At 44.0% G+C, this 21,363-nt stretch overlaps 2 protein-coding genes across 5 annotated transcripts in view; one reads left to right on the top strand and one right to left on the bottom strand.

Moving 5' to 3' along the window:
• The window catches only part of LOC109446175 (uncharacterized), a 797,309-nt gene that overhangs the window by 582,026 nt on the left and 193,920 nt on the right, over window positions 1-21,363 (bottom strand). The gene's annotated exons all lie outside the window — the stretch shown is intronic.
• CDH20 (cadherin 20) overlaps window positions 1-21,363 on the top strand; it is a 184,447-nt gene that overhangs the window by 136,160 nt on the left and 26,924 nt on the right. For 2 of the 3 annotated variants that reach the window (XM_019729299.3, XM_088798025.1), the window contains exons 2-6: window positions 2,627-3,041; window positions 10,837-11,131; window positions 11,682-11,801; window positions 14,374-14,541; window positions 18,410-18,597. In XM_019729299.3, the coding sequence (XP_019584858.3) occupies window positions 2,814-3,041; window positions 10,837-11,131; window positions 11,682-11,801; window positions 14,374-14,541; window positions 18,410-18,597 (999 nt within the window). In that variant the 5' untranslated portion in view covers window positions 2,627-2,813. The remainder of the gene's footprint in view (window positions 1-2,626; window positions 3,042-10,836; window positions 11,132-11,681; window positions 11,802-14,373; window positions 14,542-18,409; window positions 18,598-21,363) is intronic. The other variant, XM_019729300.3, reaches the window with a different exon arrangement.

Here is a 21,363-nt window from a genome sequence, read left to right on the forward strand (position 1 = left end):
GACTCCACACTCCTAAACATCCAGAAGCCACTTCTGTATGTGTTCAGTGAAAGGGAAGAACGCGAGGGCTTTGCACTAGAGTGCACGCGGTCCAAGTGCGCCTGAGAGAGAGATGAAAGCAACCAATCTGCCTACAAAAGACTCATCACAAAGATTCCAAAACTGCCTTTTTTTCTTGAGCTCTTCAGATCACACTTATAAGTAAATATGGGGGTCTCAGCTGGCAAGAATGCGTGTCCAGTTTGTAAGAGATGGAAGACTATAAGGGACAGTATTTGAAATCCCTCAAAATTCCCTCAAATCTCCTTCTTTTCATAAAATATAGCCACTAGAAGCAAGACAGGGACATCTGCACACCCCGGCCACACACATGCACCTGCACACTTGGAATCCAAAGCAAGATGCTAAAATTAGCCAGAGAAAATAACCGAAAATAATTCTTGAGCAAAATGTACACATATGAAACACAGACATTCAAGGAAATATATTAGAGTATATATATTGAGTTCTATCTTTAATAAATGCAACCCAAAAAAAGAATTTTCTATGTTCTATACAGTTTTCTAATAGCTGGTCCTTTGTTCAATTTCCTCATATGGAGAAACAATGTTTGGTTATTACAGAATTAGGCTGGGCCAGACTCTACTGCCCAACAGTACTTATCACAGATGTAGAGCTCTGTGAAATTACACACACACACACACACACACACACACACACACACACACGAAGCCCTTTCAGAATTTTCGTCCACAAATGCCCAGAAAATATGCTCAGGCTCAGCTTCCTACGTTTTACACATGACCCAGGTCTCCTTATGTGGCCGTTCAAATGTCAGCTGGCACGGTACTCATTTGCAGAGCACTTCCGCCTGTCTCATCCCCAAAGATCCTCACGGCAGTCCTGTCGGGTAGGTGAGAGAAGCACTATCATTCCCTACTTAACAGAAGTGGAACAAAAGTTCATCGACGTGAACAAGTCAGAGGTAATGAAGACAGAACCAGGGGCCAGTGTGACTGATTCTTAGTCTGGTGCTCTGGGGAAATTACAGATAGGTTTGGGTCTCACCACATATGAAATATTCCCTTGGCGGCTACCAGTCACAGTATTCTGGCAGTAGCTTTATTTTTGGTAAAGCCCTCTGGTCCATCTTCTAGATCCCTACAACAGCATAGCCATTTCTCACCAATCGTTTCCATTAACTCATCTCTGGGTTAAGGTTCCTTCTTCCAGACTGTCTCCCCTTAGATAGGGGTCAGAAAGGCATGAGCTGCGTTTCTGTCTATTGGTGCAGAGAGAGAGAGGACCGCCAATACCTGGTAACCGACCTTCTGGTATACCCGTGCTCTGTACTAACAAACACGCCACCCTAAGTAGGTGCACTTGGCTTACTTTTACTTAACAATCAACCTGCCTTTAGAGCTAGAACTCAGAGGCACAGCCTCCCACTCTGCTACAGAAATTCTAGAGTCTCCCTCAGCTTTTTCGTGCTGATGGTGACAGGTGGAAGGTGGTAAGGAGCTGGCATCAATGCTGCATGTGAAACCACCAGTAGAAACGGAGCACCATTTAGTTGCATGGGCCTGAAAGCCCCAAATACACACACGTTCTAAGAGGATGACAGCAGTTCTCCACATTAGCAATGAAAATATTAAGCCCACAGAAGATGTTTTGGTTGTTTTGACAGTGGCTTAAGTGCTATGCCACCTCATGAAATCCAGCCGAAGAAAAGGTTGATGAGGTCACAGCACAGGAGTGAGGTCACCCACTAATCTGACTTCATAAAACAAAAGTTGTCTGACCGATGAAAAGGGGTCCCCCAGGGTAGAAGTCAACATCCCTTTGCCTAAATGAGTCTTTCAGATCAGGAAAACAAATGTGTTGACTAGACGCTCTTAGCGTGCCCACAGCGGCATGTGACTCACAGCGCTCTACAGTCTCCTGTGAACCATCGAATGATTAACTGACCATTCAAATCCTAGAAAGGTCACATTAGCAGCCCCTATCAATTCCTCAGAGCCGAAGCGTGTGAAGCTTGATTCCACCGTGAGCTCCGAGAACAATTAGTCAGAAGTGATCTATGGCTGCTTATAAATGAAGTCCAAGATTCCTAACATTATTAATAATGGGACAGACACAAGATAACTGTGAGTGGCAAACAAAGATAGTTAGATTTTGCTTTTGGTTTTTTAACGAGCCAAGAAAAGCAGTTGGGTTAATGAAAATATTAGTTATTCGCTGTAAATTTTGGAAATGAGTGCCATTTTTAAGAGTTTAGGAGGCTGTCTGATCATAAATATTTCAAAGAGCACACTATTAGTTCAAGCCAATCAATAATACAGCATAACCCTCCAGCTACATTTCCAATGAGGAGACATTTATTCATTAGCTTTATTCCCACTCAAATCCATATCCAAAGGTTTGGAATTGATTATAGCAAGAAAAACTGTCCTCTTTTTATCGAAATATTATTTATTACTCAAACAGTTCTAAAGCAATAACATATTATGACTCTTTCATTTGTTGAGTAGAAAACTGAATATTTACTGACATTTCTTGAAAACTTGCTAAAAGCTCACAGGAAAAAATTTGACATCATTACTCTGTGTTTTCCTTAACTTGACAGGAAGTCAACTTCAAGCAGATTGACTGGAATCAGGATCTCATTCGGGAAGCATAAGTTATCCAATAAACTGCATCACTTTTTTTTTTTTTTTTTTTTTTTCTCATTTGGAAAATACTCAAGATTCAGTGGCTTCACCCTGTACTTCACTTTCTGAAAACCTGGCAATCCCACGTGGACTTCTGGTAGAATGAGCAATGCAAAGAGCTGGCTTGGACTTGCCATGTCCTTGTACTTCTGGGGACTGATGGACCTTGTGACAACCGTTCTATCGGGCACACCTACACCACCAGGCAGATTAGAAGCGCTCCTGTCAGACAAGCCACTGTCACACTCGCGGACAAAGAGGAGCTGGGTTTGGAACCAGTTTTTTGTTCTGGAAGAGTACACTGGAACGGATCCTTTGTATGTCGGGAAGGTAAGAATTGCCAAAGAGAAAGATAAATTATCAGGATACTGAATACTGAAATTGACTATGACGATGAATTGAACAGGAGAGATCACCTAGAGAACAATTGTAACTAGTGGTATGCTACTTGACAGCGAGGTGAGTCTAATTTTTGCTGTCAGAAAACCAGTCAGTAAGGAATGATTTCTCTCCTTGTTCATGCTTCTGTTCTGAGCAGGGGAAAACAAGGAATTGGATTTTGGAGGGAAAACCTGGGCCCCTCAAGAGCCACTCAAGTCCCAGAAGAGGTAGCAGCAGCCTTGGAAACGACAGATGAGAAAGAAAGAAATGGGAATACAAAAGGGGAGGCAAGGGGCTTTTTGCTTTTTTTTCCCCCCAAAAGCATTTCTACAGGTATTGCCTGAGGCCCAAATTTAATGGAGAAAAACAAAAAAAAGAATAAAACATTCTTCATTTCAGAAGATCCTAGCATGCACTTTAGGATAGCTGGAGACAATCAATGAATATATTTATAAACTTTATACTCGAATTCCCTTGATTTAGCTATCATTTCATTTTTAATCCAGGCTTTCTATGTTTACTTTATTTGGTTGTTAATCAGAGCACCATTTTATGAAAGCAACCAAGGGAGAGAAAATGGGAAACAAGGAACTAATTAGAAAATAAACAATTCATTCAAATGATAACTTAGACACTTGTATAGCACAGAGGCTAAAAGTATGGGGTTCAGAGTTGAACACAATGTGGGTTCCAAACCCTCTGCCAATTGCTTCCAGAGTGACTTTGGATCGATCACCAAGTCCCAATAGCCTCTGTTTCCTCAAATGTCAAGTGGGGATAATAAGACCACTACAACTTCTCAAGAGTTGTCTGTATAAACTCTTTCAACTCCCACCTCCTTCTTAACCCCATTATAACTTCTGTGCCCACCACTGCTCTAAAGCTGTTTTTCCGGTGCTCCTAAGGGTTCCCCACTCCCAAAACCAATGGTTTCGTTTCACGGAACTGCCCAACGGCGGCTTAGGACATAGCGGCCAGTCCCTCCCTCCCAACTCTGTCCTCTCTCAGCTTCATGACCTTCACAATCCTCTTTCCTCCTTCCTCTCAGCCTCTTTGCTGGTCCTCTCCCTCCACCGGACGCCAATCAGTCTTGTAAGTTCTGCCCTGGGCTTCTTCTCTACACACACTCATTCCCTGGGTGGATTCACCACCCTATGGTTTTAAACTCCACCTCTAAACCAGTGATTCCAAAACTTCCATCTCTGGCTCAAACCACTCATCTGGGCTTCAAATTCATACCCTACTGCATCTGTGACAGGTCCCCATTTATGACCCAACAGGCCCCACATGGAGTGCATCCAGTAAGGAATTATTGTTCCTCCCAAACCAACACTGCCCCCAGTCTTCTCTGTATCAGCACTGCCATCACCCACTTCCTAAAACCAGAAGACCTGTGACCATCCTTCACTTTCTCTTGCCCCCGACATTCTCTCCACCTGCCAATTCTGTTAGTCCTATGCCAAGATCAGTCCCAAATACTTCACTTCTCTCATCTCCACTCCTACCGTTATCTCTCACCTGTGCACATACCCAGACTCCAAGTTCCCTCACTTCTACCCACACTTCCTTCCAAACTGTTCCCCACACATGACCTATTAAAACGTGAGTCAGACCACGTCAGTCTGCTTACATCCTTCGACGTCTTCCCAGTGTACTTGGAAGCTTCCAGACTCCCCCACCGCAGCAGCTCACAAGGCCGTTCTCCTGACAAGGCCGCATCTGGGCCTCCCACCACCTCCCACGCTGCTTTCTTTTCCTCTCTCTCCCGCTCCAGGTACATAGCCTTGTGTCAGTTCCCACAACTTGCCAAGCTTTGCCTTATTGTTCCCTCATAATGAAATGCCCTTCTCCTGGCTTCTCTCATGGCTGCATCCTCATTGGATCTAGGTCTTTCTTGACCGTTCTCTAAGGTAGGCCTTTGTTATCCTCTCTCATTACCGTTATTTTTTTTCCACAGTTCTAATCACAACCTACAACATATAATTTATTGGTTTATTTACATGTGTATTGTCTGAAGCCCCAGACTAGACTACAAGCTCAATGAGGGCAAGGACATTGCTTCCATTTTATCCCCAAGGCCTCACATAGCACCTATCACACAGAAGATGCTCCTAAAAATGAATGAATAAATGAATGACTACCTCATGGTGTAGTAAGAATTAAACACGCTAACACATGGAAAGCACTCAGCACAGTACCAGGTCCAGAGGAAAATCTTAATAATCGTTACCCTGTAGTAACAGTAGTAGTAATAGCAGCAGTAATAGTAGCAGTAGCAGTTTTCCTTGACATCTCCCTCCCCTTCTCTCCTTCCTTCATTCACAATCAGCCACCATAGCCTGTCAATATCCCCTTGCCACTTTCTCTCAGATTCACCTCATCTTTTCCAGGCTCTGTCATTTCTCTGGTCCCTTTGTTCTTCATGGTTAGATTAACTAAGCAGGGGCTGCCACCCTCCCTGTACAGACTCATCCCATCCCCCCCGCCCCCCCAGGACTCAAGACATTTCTCTCCGGGAAGCACCCTTTCCATCATGTTGCTCCTCTGATTAAGAAAGTGCCGTAGCTCTCCAGTGCTCATCAGAGCTCTTAGCATACAATTCAAGAACTTGAAGCAAACAACTCTTCCTCCCTTACCGAGTCCTCCCCTACAATTCCTCAACTCGAGTCCTGATTCCAGCTAAGCCGGGTCTCCTCACTGGCCACGACACACATACCACGTTTGTCCCTACCCCAGACATGTCCACGCTACTGCCCTGCACGAGACATGCTGTCACCACCTCTCTGTTCAATCACATTCAGAATCTTCAGGGTCCCAGCTTAAAAGCCACTTCCATCATGAACACATCTTCTGTCTATTCAGAATTCCGAAGACTTCTAGCTACTCGCATTTTGTAAAACTTGTTTTCCAACTAGACTGACGTGGCTACTGCTAAAATAAGTTTCAGAAAATACACTGGTATTCAGTGATTGCTTTGTATGCATGTGCAGCTTAGAGCTCCCTTCCCTTCTGCCACGGGGAGAAACTGAGGCGCCACTCCTAGCCTTCCCTGCACCTCCGCAACCCTGAGACCCCTGCACAGAGCTGGACACACGGAAATGCAGAAAGACAAGGACGCCTCAGATCTCACTGGGCTACCACAGCGCTAGGTGAGCTGCATTCACGTAACAATGCAGAGAAGCGTAATTCCCCACCGTCAGGTCATCAGCCCAGAGAACATGGCTCAGAGAGGTTATGTTACGTTCATGGCCCAAAGTTACATAACACGTAACAGGAAAAGGTCACATCAAACTACGCAGTGAATGCCGCCCCTGAAGTGATCGGCGTTCCTTCCCGCTGCGCTGCAGGCACGTGGCCCCGACTTTGGACTTAGCCCTGAGAGGTCCCCGGGCGCGTCAGTGGCGATGGGGTGGACCGGGAACCTGACCCAGCCTGACTGCTTCCTGCTGTGGGCGTTACTCAGCCTGCAGCACCTTCTAGGACTGGCGGGTAGCGCTCCGCCTTTCCTAGTCACCCCGACACAGGGCACCCCGTGCGTCCCTACAGGGATCCTGCGCAGTCCACACACCAGCAGCCAGTGGGAGGTTTTAACCTGCATTGGGTGTGCTACGTCCGCGTGAATAGACAGCTACACGTTCACTTACTCAGGTACTTTACCCCTTCACTTTCTTTTGAAACAGAATTCATCCACCTTTCATTGTCCTTACCCCACGGGCATTCAGCTTGTCACCTGGAGCTGTGACAGATGTCTGTTTACAGAGCTTGCCTGAGTATTTGCTTATTTCAGAGAGGAGTGAGGCAACAATTATCAGCTGTAATTGGTACGGCCTTACAAAATCCACACCGGGCTTTCCAGGGACAGGCAGTGTCAGTGAAAGCTAGATTATACTGACATATGCAAAGCCAGGATGCCGAGGGCCTGGGCTTGGGCACGGATCTGAGGTCAACACGACACAGAAGCTGCCTAGCCACAGACTGCATTCCTGGAACTATATGAGATGACAGATGACAAAGGACTGAAACTCACCCTTGCTTTTAAAATCCCAAATCAACTGAGATTTTTCATCATCCGCATGCACTTCCCATCATGCAGTACTCCTTTGGCTGACACCTTGTAGACTACAGAATTAGTAGGGTAAGTAGGGTATCCACTGTCTTCCTCTGCCTAGGAGACTGGGGGAGGGAATGTTTCCCCCAGGTGTATACAACTATGTGCTGCCAACTCCACTCTAGAAGCCCCTCAGCTTCCTCCAAAGACCTCATGCTCAGTGTTGGCTGAATTAAATATGGATAAATATAAAGCACTTTTATTACAGTGCCAATTTGCTGAGTGACTTAGCGAAAAGCTGTTAATGTCTCGTCTTCACCATTTTCACAACCACATGTGTGCCGTATGGCGGGTAAACGCTGTTAACCAGGTATCCGCGTGCTGGTTACTAAGCAGTGTCTCTCAGCTCTGTGCTGCCGGGGCTGGGACTCAGCGAGCCGCAGTTTCTCCTTTTCCAACCAGCTCCCCAGTGGGTTCTGACAGTAGAATGTTCTAGAGGGAGAGCCACCAGAGGCAGGAGGAGGTGGAAGAGACTTGTGCCATTTCCCAGGCCAGCAGTTGATTCCAGTTTCTGGGTTCTTTCCACACTCCCAGCACCAGGCTCGTCACACTCCCTCAGAAGTCCCAGCACCACTGGATGGCACCCCTTCTCAGAACTCTCAGTTCTGGGGGAGGAGGGTGCTAAGCTCCTGACCCCTCGCCCCAGGGGCAGCACTTCCTCCTCAGAGGTTTCAGGCCCAGCCTCCTCCAAACATCTAGGTTCCAAGAGCCCCAGCCTCAGCCAGAGGGGCATCCTGTGTCCCTCATCCTGTGTCCTGGAGCTGCCCTCCCTCCCCATCTGTGAGCTTCCCTTTTTGCCTTTTCATATTCAATTTGCTCTGCTGAAATAACTGGTGTAGGCTTCGTTCCCTGACTGGATCCTGAACTGATGCAATTCTATCGCACAGAAATCAGTTCTCTGTGAGCAGCTCCTGGCCCCTTTCGTAGCTGGTACTCTGCACGCTCATGAGAGGCGCCCGGCTTCTCTGTGCATGTCCGCTCGCTCCCTCCCTCCCTCACTCCTCTCCTTCCCCTCCCTCTTTCTTGCACAGACGTACTTGCAAACACTCTCAGAAGCTACTTGAAAGATGCTTGCTAGCTCTTTTCAAACAAAGGTAAAATGATTTCACAAAAAGCTTCAACCCTAATCCCACACGATCCACCATTCTTTCAAAAAACACATCAGAGCCTTTATTGCATGTGAGGACCCCCATGAGGATGAAAGCAACATGGTTCCTGACTTCAAGACACTCGGTGGAGACAGTCCTTCCAATCCTTCCAATTCGTCTGTATTAGACGAAAACAAAGGCAACAGATCTGAGGTTCACCCAGACTCTACCGACATCAGCCAGCCAATGGCTACGAAGGCACCAGAACCTTCTCCACAGGACCAAAGGTGTTTACCTAAGTCCAGTTAATTATTCAGCTCTCTCCATGAGCAGGCATGTAAACTCAGACTATAATGCCCGTAAGTAGGCTTAGCGCTGGAACGGTTCATAGGACAAAACTTTCTAGGTGACAAATAGAACATCTCAAAACAGTCCTGGGTTCCTTCTTTTTGTCAGCTTCTGTTTTCTTTTCCCCCTAATCTGCCATGCCCTAAATTAACCTATTTCAGTCTAAATGACAGTTCTATGATACATGCCTTAAAGTTACATGTGTCTATATGTATATGCATATTTATATATACATATATACAAACACATGCACACATATATGCATATCTACTTTTTAATTAAAATTTCCTGAGATCCCTGTCGTGCTCCTCCTAATTCCACTTCCTGGGAACACAGTTCCACATGGAATGGATTTTCATTTCTTTGTGACCAGTTCTGACTAAAATGGCTATTTTATTCTACACAGTAAGAGGTGGGCATCTCTGCTTTTTAAACTGCATAAATAAAAGATCTGGATTGCAAAAAAATACTACTACTGTACATGGAATGAGGAAATGTGAGTACTTCATATTCTAAATAGAATTCTTTAAGTAGAAAAAAAAATCCACAGCTATTTTTTCGGTCAATTTTATCATTTCCCTTCCTGAGATAAGACACAGCTGAATTCCTCTAGGCGGCAAAGCCGGGACCTGCGTGGTTTGGCCGTGAGTCGATTTGAGCTGAGCTCAAAACCAGCCACAACCTCCAAACCCATCCTCGTCTGAGGCTGTTGTGGATACATTTTCAGGTGTCTCCTTGGTGACTATGCCATGTAATCCTCAGAACAGCACAGTCCCAGCAATGCCTCAGGCAGCCTTCTGAGGCTTTACCTCTGGGCCGTACCTAAGTAAAAGCCAAGAGGTCGTCTCTGCGACACTCCTGAAGGTTTGAAGGGAGCAGAGAAGAGCGGCCGTGTTAATATCCTTTTCTCTATGCGTGTATCTCATCATTTTAATCGGTGCCATTTATAGCATTCCTATTATGGGAAACTGTGCTAGATGCTTTACATACATTAATCTCTAATGATCCCAACAACCCTTCAAATAAGTATTAATATTGTTCTCTACATTTATGAGAAATTTGAGAGTTATAAACGTTAATTTGTCAAGGGCACTCAATTTCAAACTGACATAGTGTTCGGGCCAGATGTATCTGCCTCTTTGGCCTGAGCCTAACGCTGGCTGTCTGTTTTATAAACTGAATCTCATGAACTTCCTAGCTGAGCTATGCAGAGTACTGATGATCCCAGCAGCAACAGAGCAAGTGGTAGCTGACTGACTAACAAATGTAACTCATTTATTGTTCCCCCTTTAGAGAGACTTACCTATACAAGGCACAAAATTCCAGGGTTCTTGCCACCTATATACATTGTCTATAGTTAGCGATGCAGACATTTATTTCTCGGCATTTAATATAAAAATAGTGACCCTGGACTCCTTTCAAGAGTCATTACAAAGTAATTTGGAAAGAAATATAGTTGGATGAGCAACTAAAAGCATGTCCCTAATGGAACCATCCACATATAGACTTGAGTGAGACAGCTATGAGTCCAGGAACTGGGCCCCCGAAAGGAGAGAGACACTAATGAAAAGAAAAATAACCAGTAGTTAAATTCAGTTTTGACACTTGACACATACAAAAGCATAATCCTACTGGGACCACAGAACGAGAGCATTGCAAGAGCCCCAGAAGTCATTTAGCATTTCCAGTGCAGTAGACATAGCCTATTTATTAATCATTTCATCAACTTTTCAACCAACTTAAAATTGCCAAAAAGTTTTTGAAACTCCAAAACTTAATTTACATCAACACTTTATTACTTTAAAATGTCTAGGCTTGTATATTTTTTAAAAATTAAATGGAAAGGCTGTGTTCCTTCTTATGAGACTTGCTCCTGTTCTCACGTTGGGGATCTACACTTTCCAGAATTCCTGATTTCTATACTTCTGAGGAAGAGGAACTTTAAAAATAAATAAAGGTAGTACGCTCAGGATACGAAATGTGATGTGGAAAAACTTTACTTATTCATCAACCTATGTTGGCTTTTTTACAGTCATGCTCAATGAATATTAGTTCTTTTTAGACAAGCATTTTAAACATGAGTGAAAAAAAATTATTCCTGTTTGAAAGGCGGTCATAAGTTAGGGCCAAACTGAGAATCAGTTTTTTTTCTCACACCTGTTCACATCCGTAATGAGATTTCGGTCCTTTATTCCCTTAGCTCCATTCAGACATGGACAGGGGGGATGGGTCCATCAAATACATCCTCTCAGGAGAAGGTGCCGGCATCGTGTTTACGATCGACGACACCACAGGAGACATCCACGCCATTCAGAGGCTCGACCGAGAAGAAAGGGCCCAGTACACGCTGAGGGCGCAGGCGCTGGACAGGAGGACAGGCCGGCCGATGGAGCCGGAGTCCGAGTTCATCATTAAGATCCAAGACATCAACGACAACGAGCCCAAGTTCCTGGACGGACCTTATGTTGCCACTGTGCCAGAAATGTCACCAGTGGGTAAGGGCAGATTCACTGATTCATACAAAGAGGGATTCTTCTATAGAAGATCCTCCTCTAAACACGCATCTCCTTCATAAAACTGAACCAAGTGACAGCCAAATCCTTAGGCAGGAGAGGACTTAAACACTGAAATCAACCATCGTAAAAAATAATATTAATAATGAGCCTACTGTTGTTATTCAGTTCCCGTTCTTCAAAAAACGAGATAGAGAGAGAGAGAAAGGAAAGGAGGGAGGGAGGGAGGAAGGGAGGGAGGGAGGGAGGGAGGATGCATGTATCATAGGAAGAAGCATTTTGGTATAACCAAAAGAGCAACGAAGAGCCAAAGGGCTGTGTTGTCCTTACTAGTTATTAAGAATTCAAACTATAAATAACTCTCATCCCCACTAAAGAGGTACAAGACAGGAGTATGGAAGCGGGACCTAGAAAGGAGCCCTCCCAAGGAAGCAAACATAACATTTGCAAATGCTTTAAGACTGCCCATTCAGGACTGCATCCAGCCTTTAGCAATTCAACGTGAACAGGTGTCCACCATCTCTCTTCTCAGGGACCTCTGTTATCCAGGTGACAGCCACAGATGCCGATGACCCAACCTACGGCAACAGTGCCCGGGTAGTATACAGCATCCTCCAGGGCCAGCCATATTTTTCTGTGGACTCCAAAACAGGTATTTGATACAACAGTCAAGTCAGGGGTGTTTGCTTTATTCCCTGATCATTTGTAACTACTATGATGGCAGACCCAGCTCCTTTTCAAGGACTCTCCAGGGAGTGTCTTAACCAGAGAAGATTGTTATACCGTCTGGGATTAAGGGAGCAAACTAGCCCTGCTCTGGTGGAAAAAAAGCAGTGCTGCGTAGACAGTGAACACGGTCTGGATGGAGAGGCCAAAAGGCAGCTACACCAAGTAACTTCTCGTTAGCCTTCAAAAAATCCTATGGTTGTATTAATTCCCAGGGACTGAGTCGTTTATAACTCCAAGAAGGCATGAGAGGATTGACACTGGAACCTGGACTCACTATAGAACTAGGAGCATTGATTTTGAGACTAGAAAGAGCCTTAGGGGAATCACCTAGTCCATCACCATTCGTTTAATAGCTAAGGACATTGGGAACTGAGACCTAACAAAGTGCTTCTAGCTGTAGGGATGTCCCCCACATGTGCTCTGATGTTCTTCCCACTGAGCCAGCCTGCACTAAGCAGAAGAAAAGGCCAGAATGAATAGATGCTGGGACAGACAGGCTTTGATGAGGGGGAAAGAGCACAGAGCATGGCGTGTGCCCCCCCGCCCCCACAAAAGGCAGGTGCTGAGTGGGAAGCGCTAACCGAAGGGCGGCACAGAGGACTGGATGGGGAAAGAGCGATGCGGCAGAAAAGGACACATCAACGGGGCCTGGATTTGTTTTTCATATTTTGTTTTGTTTTCAGTTTTTACCTAAGAGCTTTCACCACAGAATTTAGGTTTCACCTCTGAAGAGTTCCCTTTAATACTTCTGAGCTGGGCAGAGTGATGATTATATTGTCCTGCGCTTGTGCCAGGCTTTCTCCCTTTCAAAATACTTTCTCATACACATTACCATATTTGAATCTCCCAATATTCTTGTGAACTCGTGAAATATATGCAAGTATTGTTATTCCCGTTGTACGTACAGGAAAATCGAGGCCCTACGGGTAATTAACAAAGAACCTGAGTTCCTTGTTAACTAGAAACTTCCAGCCACAGAGAGAAAGTCAATGATGAGTGCTCAAAGTCACCTACCTATTTGAAAGAGAAAAAATGCGTTTCTATTAGCAACCTGATAATTTTTTTCCCAGAAGTCCTAAGGGGAACCAGGCATTCAGAAAATTATATCATAAAAGTAAAAAGTGAGGGAGTGTAAATTACTGGGAGGAAAGAAAAAAGATTTCAGTTAGGGACTTCTATAAAACAGTAACCTTAACAATTCTACAAATGGGGGGAGGAGAAGAGGGTGCCCGCAGGGAGGAAAAGTACAGACAGGAAGAGGGTGATGTGTCCTTTATATATCCTCAGAGGCGTACATTATTTTGACAGCTCCCAGGGGGCATCTTTAATGTTAAGGTCAAAAAAATGAAAAGATAGTTATTGCTGTGCCCATAGGGCATTCAAAAAAAGATGCTGCACAGTTCACTTCAGAATGTTGTTACTATAATGCAGTACGTACATTAGAGGAGTAAACTGGGGACAGGTTTGTGGTTCCCAATGCCTTCCTTTTGCAGGCAAAACATCTATTTAGCCAAAGGTCATGTTGTAAACTTGCAGTAAATAAGTCTTTAATCTTTGCCTCGAGTGTACAGAAGTCAGCTTTTCTAAGTGGAGGGGTTAAAAGGGGGATAAAACATTACCGCATATCCTTGGTAGGATCAAAACGCATTTCACCGGATTTTGCATTACACCCCTCTGAGCGAACCGGTATCACCACACTGCGATGCTGCCACTACTGTCTGCGGAAGTTCATCCCTTATGCACGTTCAAAATAAACAACTTACAGAGCATCAGAGCTCATGGAATTCAGTGAGGCACAGAGATAAGCAGAGCCTAACAAAACCAAATGAATATGTATCAAAAGGGAAATCAAATCAGAATTCCAACCCTGCCTACAGGTATGGGGGAAGCAGGAAAAAGCAGAGTAGGAGTGAGTTACCTAAAGAAGAGTCATTTGTGCTACAAGGGCTCCAGGGGCTGAAGACAGAAAGAGCTGACAGAGAACTGGTCTCACATCCCAGATTTGCAGACAGATGAAGCTTTGTTTTCTGGGCCCTAAACCCTAGTTTTCTTCTTTTCTTTAATTGTCATTAAATGTATTGGGTGACATTGGTTAACAAAATTATAGTTTTCAAGCGTACAATTCTCTACTACATCATCTGTATATTGCACTGTGCGCACACCACCCAGAGTGAGGTAGAGCAGCTGACAGGGCCCCGACTGCTCTCCCCAACTCCGTTCGAGAACCACTGCTGCCACCTCCTGTTCGCTCTCAGTTATGCTGCCAGAGGAAATCAGCCCTTGGAGCTCTTCCCACTAGAACTGTATTTATTCACCATTTGTTGAAATGCAGCTCTGTTCTGAAGCTGGGATTCTGACCTCAAGTTTAATCAAATACAGATGGCCTGCATCTCGACTCTGTACAGTGACAGAGCACCAGGGGAAACCTAGAACCCAATCTTAAGAACCAGACTTGTGTTTCTATTTTGAAAAACCAAGTCGTCTCTACCCTCTAGGTGTCATCAGGACAGCGCTCATGAACATGGACCGAGAAGCCAAAGAGTACTACGAGGTCATCATCCAAGCCAAAGACATGGGCGGGCAGCTGGGGGGGTTGGCGGGGACCACGACGGTCAACATCACCCTCTCGGACGTCAACGACAACCCACCGCGCTTTCCCCAGAGTAAGTATCTCACCAAGGAGGGGGCAGGTCTTAGGCCAGTGGGAGGCACCGGCTACCGAGCCGGAGGAGAAAGCTCGGAGTTCCTCTCTAAGTTCAGTCATGCATGAGTCCTTTCCTGCATTCATCACGCAGCTCTCATATCACCATGTCCCCTCCCGGTCCCAGCTAGCAGCACCGCACCAGTGTTTCTCACAGTTTTCATCACTGCCTCACTATGGAGCCCTTTTAGACTTTCTTTCTTAATCGCCATGCTCTACCCCCTTCACAGAATTAAATATTAAGGAATAAGATGTTGTTGGGAAATGTTCAACTTTAGAGCCACAAACCGTTTTATAATAGCTAAGATGTTTTTCACCTCTCCCCCAACAAGACCCAACTTTTGCCCCCTAGGGGGCGATACTGCCCTTGAGAATGCATGCATGGAAAAGACATCAAAGCAGTGACCTATTTGGCCACCTTAACCAATCAATCCACAAGCAGGTACCTGCTCTGTTAGGGCACTGGGCATGAGGGAGGGGCGCAGGATGCTTGAAACCCAGTCCCGGCCCCTGTGAAGCTTAAAATCTACTTGGGGAGTACATCTTCTATACTCCTCAAAAGTTAACCAAGGCAGGCATGCACTGTGCCACTTGGTTAGCGCAGAATGGAACCTTCACAATAAACTAAGGTGAATGAGGGCTTCATAACAGGATGAGACTTCAACAGGAGGCTGACGAATATAACGGATTTAAGTAGACAGACAGGAGAACATTCCAGCAAGGGGAAGCCACTCATTCATTCAAAAATTACTTGTTTCAGGCACCACGCTAGGTATGTGCTACAGAGCAGTGCACAGAACAAGTGACATCCCTGCTCCCCGAGAGCTCATTCGAGTAGAAACCCAAATGTAAGAACCATATATGGAAATAAAGTTGCAAGTGTAATTTTATGTTTAAAGACCCCTAAAATGAAGACCTGATAGTTAGTGTTTCAAATGTGTATGTCTAATGAAGTCACTAAAAAGTTTTTGAGCAAAAGCTAGACAGACAGCAAGTCTAAGCCAACAGCCATGCAGGACTGGAGACAAGAAGCCAGGAGTCCCTTAGGAGGCTTTCTTGAGAGTAGTCCAGATTTGAACTAAGAAGTACTTAAGGAACTGACAGGACGAGTGGAGTGAGACAAATAAGAAAACATGGATTTATGCCTCTTGAAGTTTTGGATAAGGGAACCCAGGCAGGGGGTGGAGTCAAAGACGCCGCCGAGGTTTTCAGTCTGGGTGGCAGGGAGACTGGCAGTACTGATAGCAACAGAAGATGCATAATGGAACTCGTGCCACGCAATGAGCAGGACAAATTCAGATTTGACCATGAAGTTACCACAGGACAATCAGAGGAACTGTCCTGAAGAAAGGTGGAAATACAGAGCTATGACTGTGGAATGGAGCCCAGGAATGGAGACATGAATTTACCAAGCAGATGCCTAAAGGGAGCAGTTGGAGAAGTGAGAGAAGGCAGACACAATTCCAGGTGAAAGGCTTCACCAGGGAAATCAGGCTTAAAAAAAGAAAACCAACTAAACTAAAAACAGGGAATCAAACCTGGCTATCAGCTGAACAGCTACATTTCGAGTCAGCCAGACTAAGTAACTACCTATTTTATCCATGTAAATACAGCAAGAGAGCTCAAATACTTACATACAACTGGTCTATGCAAAGTCTCCATGAGATTTCATGAAACAGACAGGATACCAGACACGCATTTCACAAGTGGTGCAAGCAGGTAGGTTACTAACTTCATTGGTTCCACAGTACACAGAGAATGCTAGTGCGTCAAGGAACAGTTTGTAAAATCCTACTGGTTTCCTAACCGCTTTGCTGACCCTGTGGGCTCCATGTTTATTCCTTCATGAATAGCTCACATCGTGCCCACTTGTAGGCTGCAGATTCTTAAACACCCTTGAGTACCCTATTTGGCTTTTGTAATGTGACACTAGACAGTTATCTCTGGTGAAGGTGGAAAAAGCAGAAGAACAAAATTATTACACTGCTCATAGGTATGTATATTTCAACATATTGTCGGAAAGTCCTATCACCCCAAACATGGCAGCTTCATAATTGTAGAACACGATGCAATGATAACGGGGGTGTTAGTCCTGCCCCACAAGCCAACATCTAACACCATTCTAAACCACACATCTGAATTGTCACCTTTTCTAAGTAATGGAGAATCTAGGAAAGAGTGGAATCATGGAATATGTTTGCACGCAAGACAAACTGGAAACGTATAAAAGTAATCTCCAAGCATTCTTCACACGTTATTTCTGCTTCCTATAAAATAGTCATTATTTTTGGACTGTTAAAAATATTTTCTTTATCCCACCATCAAGTATTTCCCCACCTATTTGCTAAAACTAAGTTTAAATGACCTCACTAGTCCATAAACCTACCTTAGACAAATTTTTCTGCATTATTAATCTTCTGATTCTTCGTTCTAGGAATTCCATTTTCCTCCTTTTTTCACAAATATTACCATAACTGACTATGGGATTTTGACAAAAATGACATACCTACTATTTTATGTTGAACAAGCTCAGTCACCTTTAACTGAACCAAATATAATAGAATATTAAAACCTCGGGCTATTTATTTCTAATATAATGCATTACATGTAGAAATTGAATGTATGTTTGTTTAAACACAGAACACACAGCTTTCCTGCTGTGGAGAAAACTGTAGGCAGATACTGGTTTGTTTTTCCCAAAAGTTCTGCAATAGCAAAGTCTAATCCATCACCAACTTTGGAAGGGAAAGGAAAAAGATCACGAAATCCAAACGCCTGCAGCTTAGTACAGACGTCAGCACTTTCCTGGCTCATACTGGCATCATTTCTTCTCCTGTGCAAGCGAGGGTGCTGAGAGCTGGCTGGGTGCTGTCCGCCTCCCCAAATCTTTGTGAAATCAAGCCCTCACATCCCAGGCTTCCTTGGAGCTTGCAGTGCACATTAGAATAAAAGAGACCACGTATATATTGAAAATGTGACTGTGTGATTTTCTTTGTTATTTAGTCAGTCACATTACGATTGACAAGATAATGAACAATGTCAAACAGTTGAGCCCCAGAGAAGGTAAGTAAGTGAAGATGTAATTCTATGGTGATGAAAATGAACCAAATTTCATTGTGAATTCAGGATATTGCGACGGAGAACATTACAAGGTCTTCATATGTGAGAACTTTGGGGGTTTCCATTCTGGAACAAGAGAACATCAGACATCCGTCCATGAAGAGGCCATCAGTGGGCCGTCCCAGAAGCAAGGACACGCTGACAGACCAGCACACAGAGCCGGTGGGCTGCTCTCTGTGGCGGTTCCTCCTTTCCAAGTCACTGGTCACCATCAAATGTGAGCAGGTGGTCGCAGAGATGGACACTCAGTATACTGGCCAGGGCACAAAGGAAAGGGGGGCATTTGAAATGTGAACAGAATAAATAGGTACTTTGCGACCACAATGTGTTTTTTTCCATCTTTCTCAAACGAAGTTAACATTTGGGGAAATAGTTCATTAGGAAGGACTGAAAGGTTGGAAACCAAGGTACTTCCTGCTACTTTGAAGGTAGATTCATTGAGATAAGGAATATTTCTGCTTTCACCCTGTCCCACTCTTAGGATGACGGTCAAGCTGTTTGGGCCCCTCCTTCCCAAACGTCCCGTACAGGCTATGACCTAACGCCACTGGCTCAGCCTCTTAGATCTCAGTTTTCACCTGTAAAGCTCACGCTGTAATTGTTGAACCAGGAGAAAGATGTTTTGCACAGCGTCCCGATGCGATGTGCTGCTGACCGGGCCTGTTGTACAGTGACATGAGCAGGGCGCGTGTTCTGCCCTTTCCTCCCAGAGCACTACCAGATGAGCGTGCTGGAATCGGCGCCGGTGAGCTCCACCGTGGGCAGAGTGTTCGCCAAGGACCTGGACGAGGGCGTCAACGCCGAGATGAAGTACAGCATCGTGGACGGAGATGGCGCGGACGCCTTCGACATCAACACAGACCCCAGCTTCCAAGTCGGCATCATCACCGTGAGGAAGGTAAGCCGACCCCTCTTTCCAAACCGCTCTCATGGAGGCTTTGCAGGAACGAGGTGTTCTGAGGGCTGTCGTACTATTGACAGGTATCGCTTCAAACCTTCTGATAATGCTCTTTCCTACTATTTAAAAAACAAAAAACTCTTACTCTTTGTGCTTACATGTAAACACTGGCTGTGTCATCATTTTACTGAGAGGGTAAAAGGTCATGACAAAAATATACTGCAAATATGTCATTTCTCCTAGCTCACTACTTAGCTACTTAAAAAACTATTATATCTTAATGAATTCCCTAGTTAATGACTTACTATTTGCACTTGAATAATATTCATTTTTTACCATCATATACCATAAACAACAACAAAGCAAGCTATAATATTACTTAGGAAACAATAACTAACAGGCAGGGATTTTTTTAATTGCCACTTGAAGATCCACAGATGCTAATTAGGTGTGGACAGGCTTTATCAGGTGTAACTGCGGAGTGACGGTATCACTTGAGACTCCTTTGCTTCATGATAAATTACCTAGTTTTCTGAAAGTAAGCTATCGATTCTTTTTGTGGCATAAAGCACATGGGAATGGACATACTCAGATGGAAAATAAACTTTTTTGAAAATTACAGTTTTAACATCCTAGTAAATATATATCTGAGTAAATAACATTAATTCAAACCCTCATCAATTTAATCTTCCTTCTCTTCTATTTTAAATACATTTAAAAACCCAGGATATCTTAAATTCTTTATTCAACAAATATTTGTTGAGTATCTACCTATGTTATTCTAGGCATTTAATGAAGAGAGTAAATAAAGTAGCCAAAAATCTCTGCCCTTAAGGAGCTTACATTCTAGCAAGGAGAAGACGACGATAAAAATGGCAAGTGAATAACGTAATGTATTAGAAAGTGGTAAGTGCTATGCATGGGGGAAAGGGTAAAACAGAACAAAAGTGGTACCAGAAGAGACAACATGACTTCAAATTGAAATTGGGTGGTTGGGATTGGCCTCCCAGAGAAGTGACATGTATACAAAGACTTATATAAAGGGATAGAGTTACAGCACTGAGTTGGGAGCTTGAGAATGAACCACCCAGGAGGTGACCAATAAATGACTTTCAGTGAGAACTGTGTGTGGCAGCCCTGGAGACGAGGGAATGGGCATGGAGATATTAAGGGAAGTGTTCCAAGCAAAGGAAGAACCAGCGAAAGGCCCTGAGGTGGGCCTCTGTCTGGTTTGTTTCAGGAACAAGGGGGTTGGTAAGACTGAGTGGAGGGGAAGACTAATAGGAGCTGAAAACACTCAGAAAAGTAACAAGGGGGCCAGACTGTATGACTTTACAGACTGAAGTAAGGGCTTTGGGCTTTACACTGAGTAAAGTCGGCAACAAATGTGTGACATGACTGGACTTTCATTATAAAATAATTACTCCAGGTTCTGTTGGGAAAAGACCGTAAGGGGGCGAGGATGGGAACAGAGAAACCAGCTAAAAGGCTACTGAAACAACACAGGTAGGAGACTACAACGGCTTGGACTAGCGTAGTAAGAACGGATGTGGTGAGAAGCTGTCAGAATCGGGATGTATTCTGAAGGTAGAGCCAACAGGATTTCTTAACAGATTAGATGAGGATAAGAAAGAAAGAGAGGAGTCAATTTGGCAACAAGAACAGAGTTGCCATTAACTGAGACGGGAAAGTCTACAACTAGAGAAGCTGGTAGAGGGTGGCAAGTATTAGAATTAAGTTCCGGACATAGCACATTTGCAACGTCTATTAGACACCGAAGTAAAAATGTGTAGTAGCTACTGGGTACAGGAGTATGGAGAAGAGTTCTGGGCTGGAAATGTAAATTTGAGAGTCATAAGCATATAGATGGTACTTAAAGCAAATAAAACAGGATGATATTCCAAGGGACTGAGCGTAGATGGAGAAGACAGTGAAAAGAGCCCTGCAGTACCAGGGTCCAGGAGAAGGGCACGGACAAGCGAGGAGACTGAGAAACACAGACCAGGGAGGAAGGAGGGAAATCACAGGAGTGGTGTCCTGGAAGGATGACGAAACTGTTTCCCAGAGAAGGGAATGAGCGCCTGCAACAAACACTGCTGGAGGTCATGTAAGAACGCTGAAAAGGAACCACAGACTTTAGGAACACGGAGGACCTTGACAAAAGCAATAAACTCATAACTTAGAATGTGGCACAAGTTAATCTGTTTAATAACTTTATTCTATGATGTCCCACACAGTTGAATTAACACTCCTTTAGAAGGGAAGAGTCATGTTTGTCCTGTATTTATTTAAGGTGCATCAAATACAGCTAAAGAACAGATAAATCCAGCATTCCACCAATCTTTATACCACCACACAATGACCTCAAAACAGTGCAAAATGCTGAGAGTAACTTCTGAATCATCAAATAAATCTGGATATAATTTGAATATTGCAGTTTCTTATTTTATTCTCATTCTTTGAGAATAACACATGCTAGAATTATAAAAGGGGACTGGATGTAATAATACCAATTTGGTTTATGACATAGGATTAAACAACATTCCCTTATTACATGGTATGCCTCAAATTAGCAGTTAATACATTGCTTATCCTGACAGATAACTGTAAACAAGGTAAATAGTCAAAGTTTTAGATAACTGCGGATTCTTTAATGCAAAAATTCTCTTTAAAAAATTAAGCAATCAGAAAAAGAGCTTTTGGGATTCTCAATACATTTTAAATTTTATTTTATATCTTAACGTATAATTCTAAATAATAATATTA

This window comes from Rhinolophus sinicus, chromosome 4 (assembly GCF_057876585.1).
Source record: "Rhinolophus sinicus isolate RSI-liver-muscle chromosome 4, RSI-T2T, whole genome shotgun sequence".
Classification (NCBI taxonomy): Eukaryota; Metazoa; Chordata; class Mammalia; order Chiroptera; family Rhinolophidae; genus Rhinolophus; species Rhinolophus sinicus.